This window comes from Salmo salar, chromosome 23, assembly GCF_965601325.2.
Source record: "Salmo salar chromosome 23, fSalSal1, whole genome shotgun sequence".
Taxonomy (NCBI): Eukaryota; Metazoa; Chordata; class Actinopteri; order Salmoniformes; family Salmonidae; genus Salmo; species Salmo salar.
Genome location: NC_138313.1, coordinates 52,017,559 through 52,032,581, shown reverse-complemented (window position 1 = coordinate 52,032,581; position 15,023 = coordinate 52,017,559). Strand labels below are relative to the sequence as shown.

The following is a 15,023-nucleotide window of genomic DNA, read 5'->3' as shown; positions in this document are numbered from 1 at the left end:
AGGTCCTACCGAGATTTGAACTCGGATCGCAGGATTCAGAGTCCTGAGTGCTAACCATTACACCATAGAACCGTATAGTAGACAAGAAATCTATAAGGTATTAATAAGTAATTTACAGCTTATTTCTGTCATTGTCCATGACTAGCTGGCTGTCATACAAAAACAAGAGCTATGCTATAATATATAATATATATATATATATTCAATAAAAGGATTTCGTTTTGCATGAAAGAAAAAATGAGACGTGTTATCAATACCAAACCCTCGATCCGGAAATGGGGCGTTTGCTAAAACTAGCTTGTTAAAACTGACTAGGTCCGAGTTGCAGCAGATACCGTGGAGGACAGTGCAGCAGATACCAGTGGAAGGACATTGCAGCAGATACCGTGGGAAGACAGTGCAGCAGATACCGTGGAAGACAGTGCAGCAGATACAGTGGAAGACAGTGCAGCAGATACAGTGGAAGACAGTGCAGCAGATACAGTGGAAGACAGTGCAGCAGATACCGTGGAAGACAGTGCAGCAGATACCGTGGAAGACAGTGCAGTTGGAGTTGCAGCAGATACCGTGGAAGACATTGCAGTTGGAGTTGCAGCAGATACCGTGGAAGACAGTGCAGCAGATACCGTGGAAGACAGTGCAGTTGGAGTTGCAGCAGATACCGTGGAAGACAGTGCAGCAGATACCGTGGAAGACAGTGCAGTTGGAGTTGCAGCAGATACCGTGGAAGACATTGCAGTTGGAGTTGCAGCAGATACCGTGGAAGACAGTGCAGCAGATACCGTGGAAGACAGTGCAGTTGGAGTTGCAGCAGATACCGTGGAAGACAGTGCAGTTGGAGTTGCAGCAGATACCGTGGAAGACAGTGCAGCAGATACCGTGGAAGACAGTGCAGTTGGAGTTGCAGCAGATACCGTGGAAGACAGTGCAGCAGATACCGTGGAAGACAGTGCAGTTGGAGTTGCAGCAGATACCGTGGAAGACAGTGCAGCAGATACAGTGGAAGACAGTGCAGTTGGAGTTGCAGCAGATACCGTGGAAGACAGTGCAGTTGGAGTTGCAGCAGATACCGTGGAAGACAGTGCAGCAGATACAGTGGAAGACAGTGCATTTGCTGTACCCAGACGGGATAGTAGGAACCGAGGGAGAAAGGAAAGGTACTAATATTGGATCGGGGACCTCGCCTTCATTTTTTTTGGGATTCAAGATGGGCAACAGAGATGACGAGTATGATTACTTATTCAAAGGTAAATCAGACCAAAACGTTACCTGTCCATAAAAATGTTTAACTTCGTCATGGTTTCATACGAGCTAGCTAGTGCTAGTGGTTCGCCAGGCTATGCTAGCGCTTGATGCTAATCTACGTTAGCCGCTAGCTAGCTACACATTTCGCAGTAAAGTTAAACGTCAGCTTCATATCTTTTTTTAAGTAAAATGAGTGCTTTTGGATATGATTTTGTATTATACATATATTAGGCTATTGTCTTTTTTAATATTCCTTTTTAATAATGTTAACATAAATCCGCTGATAATTCTGTCTTTTAATTTGTTGGCTAGCTAGTTAGCTAGTTAGCTAGCGTCAGGAAATAACCAGATAGCTAAACATCCAGCTAGATAACCAGCGACTTGGTGAAATTACCACAATTTAGTTACTGAAACCATAACTAGTTGCTCCAACTACCTATATTTTACATTTTTAAATAACGTTATGCGATGTCATTCATGTAAATGTTTTTGTTACAGAAGACGTGTACTAAATACCGCCTTATAGGTAACTAGATATCTACTATATATATATATATATATATATATGCTTGTGAAAGACCGACGCTTAAAACACAACAACATTATCATCATGACATATATGATAAAATGAGTTGTTCCCATAGTGGAGTAATTACTAGGACCGTGGCCTTTCCTCGCTGGAGGAATGTGACTCTGAGCATTTTATTCAGTATTTTATGATCTCAATCACGAGAATGTCATACCACTGAATTTAGACCTTTTTTTTATTGGTGTTTTTAACCTGGAATATAGACTAGGCTTACCTCGATGTCTAGTTATCCACTGAGGATATACTTTGACATGTCAAGCACAAAGGAATGTGTGTCTGTAGTCGGAAACCATGGAACTGGGGTTGTAGCTACAGGCTGTGTATTTATTACTCATTTCTGTATAACCGGTATACCACATATATAGCCCAACAAACACACCTTATTCATCAAGGCTCATAATGACCGATATATACCACACATATAGCCCAACAAACTAGAGGTCGACCGATTTAGGGACGGTTTTCATAACAATCGGTATTCTGCCTTTTTGGACGCCGATTACATTGCACTCCATGAGGATCCTGCGTGGCAGGCTGACTACCTGTTACGCGAGTGCAGCAAGGAGCCAAGATAAGGTGCTAGCTAGCATTAAACATATCTTATAAAAATACGATCAATCTTAACTACACATGGTTGATGATATTACTAGGTTAATAACTAGCTTGTCCTGCGTTGCATATAATTAATGTGGTGCTTGTTAATTTTTCATCGAATCACAGCCTACTTCAACTTCGCCAAACGGGGGATGATTTAATAAAAGCGCATTCGCGAAAAAAGCACTGTCGTTGCACCTAGTATGTACCTAGCCATAAACATCGACGCCTTTATTAAAATCAATATACAAGTATATATTTTTAAACCTGTATATTTAGTTAAAAGAAATGCATGTTAGCAGGCAATATTAACTAGGGAAATTGTGTCACTTCTCTTAAGTTCAGTGCAAGCAGAGTCGGGGTAAATGCAGCAGTTTGGGCCGCCTGGCTCATTGCGAACTGTGTGAAGACTATTTCTTCATAACAAAGGCTGAAATTAATTTGCCAGAATTTGACATAATTATGACATAACATTGAAGGTTGTGCAATGTAACAGTAATATTTAGACATATGGATGCCACCCGTTAGATAAAATACGGAACGGTTATGTATTTCACTGAAAGAATAAACGTTTTGTTTTTGAAATTATCATTTCTGAATTTGACCATATTAATGACCAAAGGCTCGTATTTCTGTGTGTTTATTATAATAAAGTCTATGATTTGATATTTGATAGAGCAGTCTGACTGAGCGGTGGTAGGCAGCAGCAGGCTCGTAAGCGTTCATTCAGACAGCACTTTACTGCGTTTGCCAGCAGCTCTTCGCTGTGCTTGCTTCACAGAGCTGTTTATGACTTCAAGCATATCAACTCCCAAGATTAGGCCGGTAATACTAAAGTGCCTATAAGAACATTCAATAGTCAAAGGTATATGAAATACAAATGGTATAGAGAGAAATAGTCCTATAATTCCTATAATAACTACAACCTAAAACTTCTTACCTGGGAATATTGAAGACTCATGTTAAAAGGAACCACCAGCTTTCATATGTTCCCGTGTTCTGAGCAAGGAACTTAAACGTTAGCTTTCTTACATGGCAAATATTGCACTTTTACTTCCTTCTCCAACACTGTGTTTTTGCATTATTTAAACCAAATTGAACATGTTTCATTATTTATTTGAGACTAAATTGATTTTATTTATATATTATATTAAGTTAAAATAAAAGTCTTCATTCAGTATTGTTGTAGTTGGCACTTTTACAAATATATATATATATATATATAAAAATCGGCCGATTAATCGGTATCGGCTGTTTTTTGGTCCTCCAATAATCGGTATCAGCGTGCATCTCTCATTGACGTGTGTGTGGGCCACTTGTTCTACAATTTGGAATTACCCTCCAGACCTTTAGTGCTTCAGGGTGTCCTATAACTGTCTGGAGCCAGTGTGTGAACATTGTTGGTCGTTGTTGAGAACAGAAACAATAGATGACATTACATTAGCCCAGGTCTGGATCTGAGGACCTCTGAACACTGTAGAAGAGCTTCCTGTAGCCCTTACGCACATTCCATGACCGAACGTTCTAAGAATGTGGGAAGTAGTGTAATGCATAGAGCCTATTCTGCTTCCTGTTCTACATTGTAATGCATAGAGCCTATTCTGCTTCCTGTTCTACATTCTGCTTCCTGTTCTACATCGTAATGCATAGAGCCTATTCTGCTTCCTGTTCTACATTATAATGCATAGAGCCTATTCTGCTTCCTGTTCCACATCTTAATGCATAGAGCCTATTCTGCTTCCTGTTCTACATTGTAATGCATAGAGCCTATTCTGCTTCCGGTTCTACATTGTAATGCATAGAGCCTATTCTGCTTCCTGTTCCACATCGTAATGCATAGAGCCTATTCTGCTTCCTGTTCCACATCGTAATGCATAGAGCCTATTCTGCTTCCTGTTCTACATCGTAATGCATAGAGCCTATTCTGCTTCCTGTTCAACATCGTAATGCATAGAGCCTATTCTGCTTCCTGTTCTACATCGTAATGCATAGAGCCTATTCTGCTTCCTGTTCCACATCTTAATGCATAGAGCCTATTCTGCTTCCTGTTCCACATCTTAATGCATAGAGCCTATTCTGCTTCCTGTTCCACATCGTAATGCATAGAGCCTATTCTGCTTCCTGTTCTACATCGTAATGCATCAGCTCTTATTCTGCTTCCTGTTCTACATCTTAATGCATAGAGCCTATTCTGCTTCCTGTTCTACATTGTAATGCATAGAGCCTATTCTGCTTCCTGTTCTACATCGTAATGCATAGAGCCTATTCTGCTTCCTGTTCTACATCGTAATGCATCAGCGCCTATTCTGCTTCCTGTTAAACATTGTAATGCATAGAGCCTATTCTGCTTCCTGTTCCACATCGTAATGCATAGAGCCTATTCTGCTTCCTGTTCTACATCGTAATGCATAGAGCCTATTCTGCTTCCTGTTCTACATCGTAATGCATAGAGCCTATTCTGCTTCCTGTTCCACATCGTAATGCATAGAGCCTATTCTGCTTCCTGTTCCACATCGTAATGCATAGAGCCTATTCTGCTTCCTGTTCCACATCATAATCCATCGGCGCCTATTCTGCTTCCTGTTCTACATCGTAATGCATAGAGCCTATTCTGCTTCCTGTTTTACATCGTAATGCATCGAGCTCTTATTCTGCTTCCTGTTCTACATCTTAATGCATAGAGCCTATTCTGCTTCCTGTTCCACATCGTAATGCATAGAGCCTATTCTGCTTCCTGTTCTACATCGTAATGCATAGAGCCTATTCTGCTTCCTGTTCTACATCGTAATGCATAGAGCCTATTCTGCTTCCTGTTCCACATCGTAATGCATAGAGCCTATTCTGCTTCCTGTTCTACATCGTAATGCATAGAGCCTATTCTGCTTCCTGTTCTATTTTAGATTCTTCAAAGTAGCCACCCTGTGCCTTGACAGCTTTGCACATTCTTGGCATTCTCTCAACCAGCTTCACCTGGAATGCTTTTCCGACAGTCTTGATGGAGTTCCCACATATGCTGCTTTTCCTTCACTCTGCGGTCCAACTCATCCCAAACCATCTCAATTGGGTTGAGGTCGTGTGATTGTGGAGGCCAGGTCATCTGATGCAGCACTCCATCACTCTCCTTCTTGGTCCAAATAGCCCTTACACAGTCTGGAGGTGTGTTGGGTCATTGTCCTGTTGAAAAACAAGTGATAGTCCCACTAAGCGGCCTGGAGGTTGTGTAATATGGTTTGATGTCCTCACTATTATTCTACAATGTAGAAAATAGTACAAATAAAGAAAAACCCTGGAATGAGGTGTGTGTGTGTGTGTGTGTGTGAGGTCTACTACACCTGTTGTATTCAGCATTTCACTGTAAGGTCTACTACACCTGTTGTATTCAGCATTTCACTGTAAGGTCTACTACACCTGTTGTATTCAGCATTTCACTGTGAGGTCTACTACACCTGTTGTATTCAGCATTTCACTGTGAGGTCTACTACACCTGTTGTATTCAGCATTTCACTGTGAGGTCTACTACACCTGTTGTATTCAGCATTTCACTGTGAGGTCTACTACACCTGTTGTATTCAGCATTTCACTGTAAGGTCTACTACACCTGTTGTATTAAGCATTTCACTGTGAGGTCTACTACACCTGTTGTATTCAGCATTTCACTGTAAGGTCTACTACACCTGTTGTATTCAGCATTTCACTGTGAGGTCTACTACACCTGTTGTATTCAGCATTTCACTGTGAGGTCTACTACACCTGTTGTATTCAGCATTTCACTGTGAGGTCTACTACACCTGTTGTATTCAGCATTTCACTGTAAGGTCTACTACACCTGTTGTATTCAGCATTTCACTGTGAGGTCTACTACACCTGTTGTATTCAGCATTTCACTGTGAGGTCTACTACACCTGTTGTATTCAGCATTTCACTGTGAGGTCTACTACACCTGTTGTATTCAGCATTTCACTGTGAGGTCTACTACACCTGTTGTATTCAGCATTTCACTGTGAGGTCTACTACACCTGTTGTATTCAGCATTTCACTGTAAGGTCTACTACACCTGTTGTATTAAGCATTTCACTGTGAGGTCTACTACACCTGTTGTATTCAGCATTTCACTGTAAGGTCTACTACACCTGTTGTATTCAGCATTTCACTGTGAGGTCTACTACACCTGTTGTATTCAGCATTTCACTGTGAGGTCTACTACACCTGTTGTATTCAGCATTTCACTGTGAGGTCTACTACACCTGTTGTATTCAGCATTTCACTGTAAGGTCTACTACACCTGTTGTATTCAGCATTTCACTGTGAGGTCTACTACACCTGTTGTATTCAGCATTTCACTGTGAGGTCTACTACACCTGTTGTATTCAGCATTTCACTGTGAGGTCTACTACACCTGTTGTATTCAGCATTTCACTGTGAGGTCTACTACACCTGTTGTATTCAGCATTTCACTGTGAGGTCTACTACACCTGTTGTATTCAGCATTTCACTGTGAGGTCTACTACACCTGTTGTATTCAGCATTTCACTGTGAGGTCTACTACACCTGTTGTATTCAGCATTTCACTGTGAGGTCTACTACACCTGTTGTATTCAGCATTTCACTGTGAGGTCTACTACACCTGTTGTATTCAGCATTTCACTGTGAGGTCTACTACACCTGTTGTATTCAGCATTTCACTGTAAGGTCTACTACACCTGTTGTATTAAGCATTTCACTGTGAGGTCTACTACACCTGTTGTATTCAGCATTTCACTGTAAGGTCTACTACACCTGTTGTATTCAGCATTTCACTGTGAGGTCTACTACACCTGTTGTATTCAGCATTTCACTGTGAGGTCTACTACACCTGTTGTATTCAGCATTTCACTGTGAGGTCTACTACACCTGTTGTATTCAGCATTTCACTGTGAGGTCTACTACACCTGTTGTATTCAGCATTTCACTGTGAGGTCTACTACACCTGTTGTATTCAGCATTTCACTGTGAGGTCTACTACACCTGTTGTATTCAGCATTTCACTGTGAGGTCTACTACACCTGTTGTATTCAGCATTTCACTGTGAGGTCTACTACACCTGTTGTATTCAGCATTTCACTGTAAGGTCTACTACACCTGTTGTATTAAGCATTTCACTGTGAGGTCTACTACACCTGTTGTATTCAGCATTTCACTGTGAGGTCTACTACACCTGTTGTATTCAGCATTTCACTGTGAGGTCTACTACACCTGTTGTATTCAGCATTTCACTGTGAGGTCTACTACACCTGTTGTATTCAGCATTTCACTGTGAGGTCTACTACACCTGTTGTATTCAGCATTTCACTGTGAGGTCTACTACACCTGTTGTATTCAGCATTTCACTGTGAGGTCTACTACACCTGTTGTATTCAGCATTTCACTGTGAGGTCTACTACACCTGTTGTATTCAGCATTTCACTGTGAGGTCTACTACACCTGTTGTATTCAGCATTTCACTGCGAGGTCTACTACACCTGTTGTATTCAGCATTTCACTGTGAGGTCTACTACACCTGTTGTATTCAGCATTTCACTGTGAGGTCTACTACACCTGTTGTATTCAGCATTTCACTGTAAGGTCTACTACACCTGTTGTATTCAGCATTTCACTGTGAGGTCTACTACACCTGTTGTATTCAGCATTTCACTGTGAGGTCTACTACACCTGTTGTATTCAGCATTTCACTGTGAGGTCTACTACACCTGTTGTATTCAGCATTTCACTGTGAGGTCTACTACACCTGTTGTATTCAGCATTTCACTGTGAGGTCTACTACACCTGTTGTATTCAGCATTTCACTGTGAGGTCTACTACACCTGTTGTATTCAGCATTTCACTGTGAGGTCTACTCCACCTGTTGTATTCAGCATTTCACTGTGAGGTCTACTACACCTGTTGTATTCAGCATTTCACTGTAAGGTCTACTACACCTGTTGTATTCAGCATTTCACTGTAAGGTCTACTACACCTGTTGTATTCAGCATTTCACTGTAAGGTCTACTACACCTGTTGTATTCAGCATTTCACTGTAAGGTCTACTACACCTGTTGTATTCGCACATGTGACAAATAACATTTTGATTTGATTGAATTGACTCTAACCTGTCTGTCTGTCCCAGTGGTGTTGATAGGAGACTCTAACCTGTCTCTCTCGTCTGTCCCAGTGGTGTTGCTAGGAGACTCTAACCTGTCTCTCTCTCTGTCCCAGTGGTGTTGATAGGAGACTCTAACCTGTCTCTCTCTCTGTCCCAGTGGTGTTGCTAGGAGACTCTAACCTGTCTGTCTGTCCCAGTGATGTTGCTAGGAGACTCTAACCTGTCTGTCTGTCCCAGTGATGTTGCTAGGAGACTCTAACCTGTCTGTCTGTCCCAGTGATGTTGCTAGGAGACTCTAACCTGTCTGTCTGTCCCAGTGATGTTGCTAGGAGACTCTAACCTGTCTGTCTATCCCAGTGGTGTTGCTAGGAGACTCTAACCTGTCTGTCTGTCCCAGTGGTGTTGCTAGGAGACTCTAACCTGTCTGTCTGTCCCAGTGGTGTTGATAGGAGACTCTGGCGTGGGGAAGAGTAACCTGTTGTCTCGTTTCACCCGGAATGAGTTTAACCTGGAGAGTAAGAGCACCATCGGGGTGGAGTTTGCCACCCGCAGTATCCAGGTGGATGGGAAGACCGTGAAGGCTCAGATCTGGGACACAGCTGGCCAGGAGAGATACCGGGCTATTACATCAGCGTGAGTACACACACACACACACACACACACACACACACACACACACACACACACACACACACACACACACACACACACACAGACACAGACACACACACACACACACACACACACACACACACACACACACACACACACACACACACACACACACACACACACACACACACACACACGACACACACACACACACACACACAGACACACACACACACACACGCACGCACACACGCACACACACACACACACACACACACACACACACACACACACACACACACACACACACACACACACACACACACACACGATTCAGTGTTACTGATTTGAAAAGTTAAAACAAGACAGCATCGGTCAGAAAATCTGAAATACATTTTTCCCGAATACAAAATGTATTCAAATGTTACGAATCACCATTTTTGTGTTGTTGCTCGTACTACTGGGGGCGGGTTCAGCTTCACACGCTGACCAATACGATGTAGGGGGGGGGCGGGTTCAGCTTCACACGCTGACCAATACGATGTAGGGGGGGCGGGTTCAGCTTCACACGCTGACCAATACGATGTAGGGGGGGGCGGGTTCAGCTTCACACGCTGACCAATACGATGTAGGGGGGGGCGGGTTCAGCTTCACACGCTGACCAATACGATGTAGGGGGGGGGGGGCGGGTTCAGCTTCACACGCTGACCAATACGATGTAGGGGGGGGGGGGCGGGTTCAGCTTCACACGCTGACCAATACGATGTAGGGGGGGGGCGGGTTCAGCTTCACACGCTGACCAATACGATGTAGGGGGGGGGCGGGTTCAGCTTCACACGCTGACCAATACGATGTAGGGGGGGGGCGGGTTCAGCTTCACACGCTGACCAATACGATGTAGGGGGGGGGCGGGTTCAGCTTCACACGCTGACCAATACGATGTAGGGGGGGGGCGGGTTCAGCTTCACACGCTGACCAATACGATGTAGGGGGGGGCGGGTTCAGCTTCACACGCTGACCAATACGATGTAGGGGGGGGCGGGTTCAGCTTCACACGCTGACCAATACGATGTAGGGGGGGGCGGGTTCAGCTTCACACGCTGACCAATACGATGTAGGGGGGGGGGCGGGTTCAGCTTCACACGCTGACCAATACGATGTAGGGGGGGGGCGGGTTCAGCTTCACACGCTGACCAATACGATGTAGGGGGGGGCGGGTTCAGCTTCACACGCTGACCAATACGATGTAGGGGGGGGCGGGTTCAGCTTCACACGCTGACCAATACGATGTAGGGGGGGGCGGGTTCAGCTTCACACGCTGACCAATACGATGTAGGGGGGGGGCGGGTTCAGCTTCACACGCTGACCAATACGATGTAGGGGGGGGCGGGTTCAGCTTCACACGCTGACCAATACGATGTAGGGGGGGCGGGTTCAGCTTCACACGCTGACCAATACGATGTAGGGGGGGGCGGGTTCAGCTTCACACGCTGACCAATACGATGTAGGGGGGGGCGGGTTCAGCTTCACACGCTGACCAATACGATGTAGGGGGGGGCGGGTTCAGCTTCACACGCTGACCAATACGATGTAGGGGGGGCGGGTTCAGCTTCACACGCTGACCAATACGATGTAGGGGGGGCGGGTTCAGCTTCACACGCTGACCAATACGATGTAGGGGGGGGCGGGTTCAGCTTCACACGCTGACCAATACGATGTAGGGGGGGGCGGGTTCAGCTTCACACGCTGACCAATACGATGTAGGGGGGGGCGGGTTCAGCTTCACACGCTGACCAATACGATGTAGGGGGGGCGGGTTCAGCTTCACACGCTGACCAATACGATGTAGGGGGGGCGGGTTCAGCTTCACACGCTGACCAATACGATGTAGGGGGGGGGGTTCAGCTTCACACGCTGACCAATACGATGTAGGGGGGCGGGTTCAGCTTCACACGCTGACCAATACGATGTAGGGGGGGCGGGTTCAGCTTCACACGCTGACCAATACGATGTAGGGGGGGGCGGGTTCAGCTTCACACGCTGACCAATACGATGTAGGGGGGGGGGCGGGTTCAGCTTCACACGCTGACCAATACGATGTAGGGGGGCGTGTTCCTATCTTGGACGTTTGTGCGCCATCTTCAATATTAGGTTGTCACTTAATGAATAAAGACTTTGTAATTTACTAGATTATTGTTATCTATACACGGTGGAAAATTATGTTTTTCCCCCAAATTTAAAAATAATTTACCTGAGACGACTCACCTGGATATTCCTCCTGAACGGGGCAATAGAGATAATTTAGATATAGTGTATAAACTTGATTTGTTTATATATTGAGGAAAGAAAGCTCTTTTCCAAGGCAGCAGGAGGAGGAAAGTTTAAGGTTTAAGGCTAATTTGTTAATGATGATCAATAATAATTATACATTTTTAGTAGCTCAAACACTTAAAGCGGAAATCAGCAGTTGAAGCAAAACTAAAAAGGTTGAGGAGAAATGTAACCACTCTCAAATTCATACACGGAGCTATGGAAGCAAGGACTGACCGTCCATGATATCTACATTATAGTTATAACCATGTTATGAGGCTATACAGGACTAACCATCCATGATATCAACATTATAGTTATAACCATGTTATGAGGCTATACGGGACTGACCATCCATGATATCAACATTATAGTTATAACCATGTTATGAGGCTATACGGGACTGACCGTCCATGATATCAACATTATAGTTATAACCATGTTATGAGGCTATACAGGACTGACCATCCATGATATCAACATTATAGTTATAACCATGTTATGAGGCTATATGGGACTGACCGTCCATGATATCTACATTATAGTTATAACCATGTTATGAGGCTATACAGGACTGACCATCCATGATATCAACATTATAGTTATAACCATGTTATGAGGCTATACGGGACTGACCGTCCATGATATCTACATTATAGTTATAACCATGTTATGAGGCTATACAGGACTGACCGTCCATGATATCAACATTATAGTTATAACCATGTTATGAGGCTATACAGGACTGACCGTCCATGATATCAACATTATAGTTATAACCATGTTATGAGGCTATACAGGACTGACCATCCATGATATCAACATTATAGTTATAACCATGTTATGAGGCTATACAGGACTGACCATCCATGATATCAACATTATAGTTATAACCATGTTATGAGGCTATACGGAACTGACCATCCATGATATCAACATTATAGTTATAACCATGTTATGAGGCTATACGGGACTGACCGTCCATGATATCAACATTATAGTTATAACCATGTTATGAGGCTATACAGGACTGACCATCCATGATATCAACATTATAGTTATAACCATGTTATGAGGCTATACAGGACTGACCATCCATGATATCAACATTATAGTTATAACCATGTTATGAGGCTATACAGGACTGACCATCCATGATATCAACATTATAGTTATAACCATGTTATGAGGCTATACGGGACTGACCATCCATGATATCAACATTATAGTTATAACCATGTTATGAGGCTATACGGGACTGACCATCCATGATATCAACATTATAGTTATAACCATGTTATGAGGCTATACGGGACTGACCATCCATGATATCAACATTATAGTTATAACCATGTTATGAGGCTATACGGGACTGACCGTCCATGATATCAACATTATAGTTATAACCATGTTATGAGGCTATACGGGACTGACCATCCATGATATCAACATTATAGTTATAACCATGTTATGAGGCTATACAGGACTGACCATCCATGATATCAACATTATAGTTATAACCATGTTATGAGGCTATACAGGACTGACCATCCACGATATCAACATTATAGTTATAACCATGTTATGAGGCTATACAGGACTGACCATCGATGATATCAACATTATAGTTATAACCATGTTATGAGGCTATACAGGACTGACCATCCACGATATCAACATTATAGTTATAACCATGTTATGATGCTATACAGGACTGACCATCCACGATATCAACATTATAGTTATAACCATGTTATGAGGCTATACAGGACTGACCATCCACGATATCAACATTATAGTTATAACCATGTTATGAGGCTATACGGGACTGACCGTCCACGATATCAACATTATAGTTATAACCATGTTATGAGGCTATACGGGACTGACCGTCCACGATATCAACATTATAGTTATAACCATGTTATGAGGCTATACAGGACTAACCATCCACGATATCAACATTATAGTTATAACCATGTTATGAGGCTATACAGGACTGACCATCCATGATATCAACATTATAGTTATAACCATGTTATGAGGCTATACAGGACTAACCATCCATGATATCAACATTATAGTTATAACCATGTTATGAGGCTATACAGGACTGACCATCCATGATATCAACATTATAGTTATAACCATGTTATGAGGCTATACAGGACTGACCATCCATGATATCAACATTATAGTTATAACCATGTTATGAGGCTATACGGGACTAACCATCCATGATATCAACATTATAGTTATAACCATGTTATGAGGCTATACGGGACTGACCATCCATGATATCAACATTATAGTTATAACCATGTTATGAGGCTATACAGGACTAACCATCCATGATATCAACATTATAGTTATAACCATGTTATGAGGCTATACGGGACTAACCATCCATGATATCAACATTATAGTTATAACCATGTTATGAGGCTATACGGGACTGACCATCCATGATATCAACATTATAGTTATAACCATGTTATGAGGCTATACAGGACTGACCATCCACGATATCAACATTATAGTTATAACCATGTTATGAGGCTATACAGGACTGACCATCCATGTTATGAGGCTATACAGGACTAACCATCCATGATATCAACATTATAGTTATAACCATGTTATGAGGCTATACAGGACTGACCGTCCATGATATCTACATTATAGTTATAACCATGTTATGAGGCTATACAGGACTGACCATCCATGATATCTACATTATAGTTATAACCATGTTATGAGGCTATACAGGACTGACCGTCCACGATATCAACATTATAGTTATAACCATGTTATGAGGCTATACGGGACTAACCATCCATGATATCAACATTATAGTTATAACCATGTTATGAGGCTATACAGGACTAACCATCCATGATATCAACATTATAGTTATAACCATGTTATGAGGCTATACAGGACTAACCATCCATGATATCAACATTATAGTTATAACCATGTTATGAGGCTATACAGGACTAACCATCCATGATATCAACATTATAGTTATAACCATGTTATGAGGCTGTACAGGACTGACCATCCATGATATCAACATTATAGTTATAACCATGTTATGAGACTATACAGGACTAACCATCCATGATATCAACATTATAGTTATAACCATGTTATGAGGCTATACAGTGTTTGTTTACATTTACATTGTTTACAAACATTGGAGTAAAACAAGCTTATATTTCGGGGAACACCGGCTGAACTGAGCTCATTAAGTTTTATTTTCTTCAAGAATTAACGGGTACATTTAGTTTATTGATCATCATATTTATTTATAAATCCCAAAATGGATGCAGCAAATTCAGATTGCCCCTTTTTAATCTGAAAAAATCTGATCTGATAGTGGTAGTGGGGTGGTAGATGTCTCCATTATGGCTCTAATCTGATAGTGGTAGATGTCTCCATTATGGCTCTAATCTGATAGTGGTAGATGTCTAGTCTCCATTATGGCTCTAATCTGATAGTGGTAGTGGGGTGGTAGATGTCTCCATTATGGCTCTAATCTGATAGTGGTAG

The 15,023-nt window shown here is 42.5% G+C and overlaps 1 protein-coding gene and 1 non-coding gene across 4 annotated transcripts in view; one reads left to right on the top strand and one right to left on the bottom strand.

The window, feature by feature from the left end:
- trnaq-cug (transfer RNA glutamine (anticodon CUG)) lies at window positions 1-72 on the bottom strand. The gene has a single exon. It is a non-coding gene; the product is annotated as a tRNA-Gln (tRNA).
- Window positions 73-395: 323 nt separating this feature from the next.
- Window positions 396-15,023, top strand: part of LOC106596168 (ras-related protein Rab-11A) — a 35,011-nt gene continuing 20,383 nt past the window's right edge. For all 3 annotated transcript variants that reach the window (XR_014382377.1, XR_014382376.1, XM_045706118.2), the window contains exons 1-2: window positions 396-1,247; window positions 8,984-9,179. Coding sequence is in view for 1 of the 3 variants with exons in the window: in XM_045706118.2 (XP_045562074.1) it covers window positions 1,208-1,247; window positions 8,984-9,179 (236 nt within the window). In the remaining 2 variants the exon portion in view is untranslated. The remainder of the gene's footprint in view (window positions 1,248-8,983; window positions 9,180-15,023) is intronic.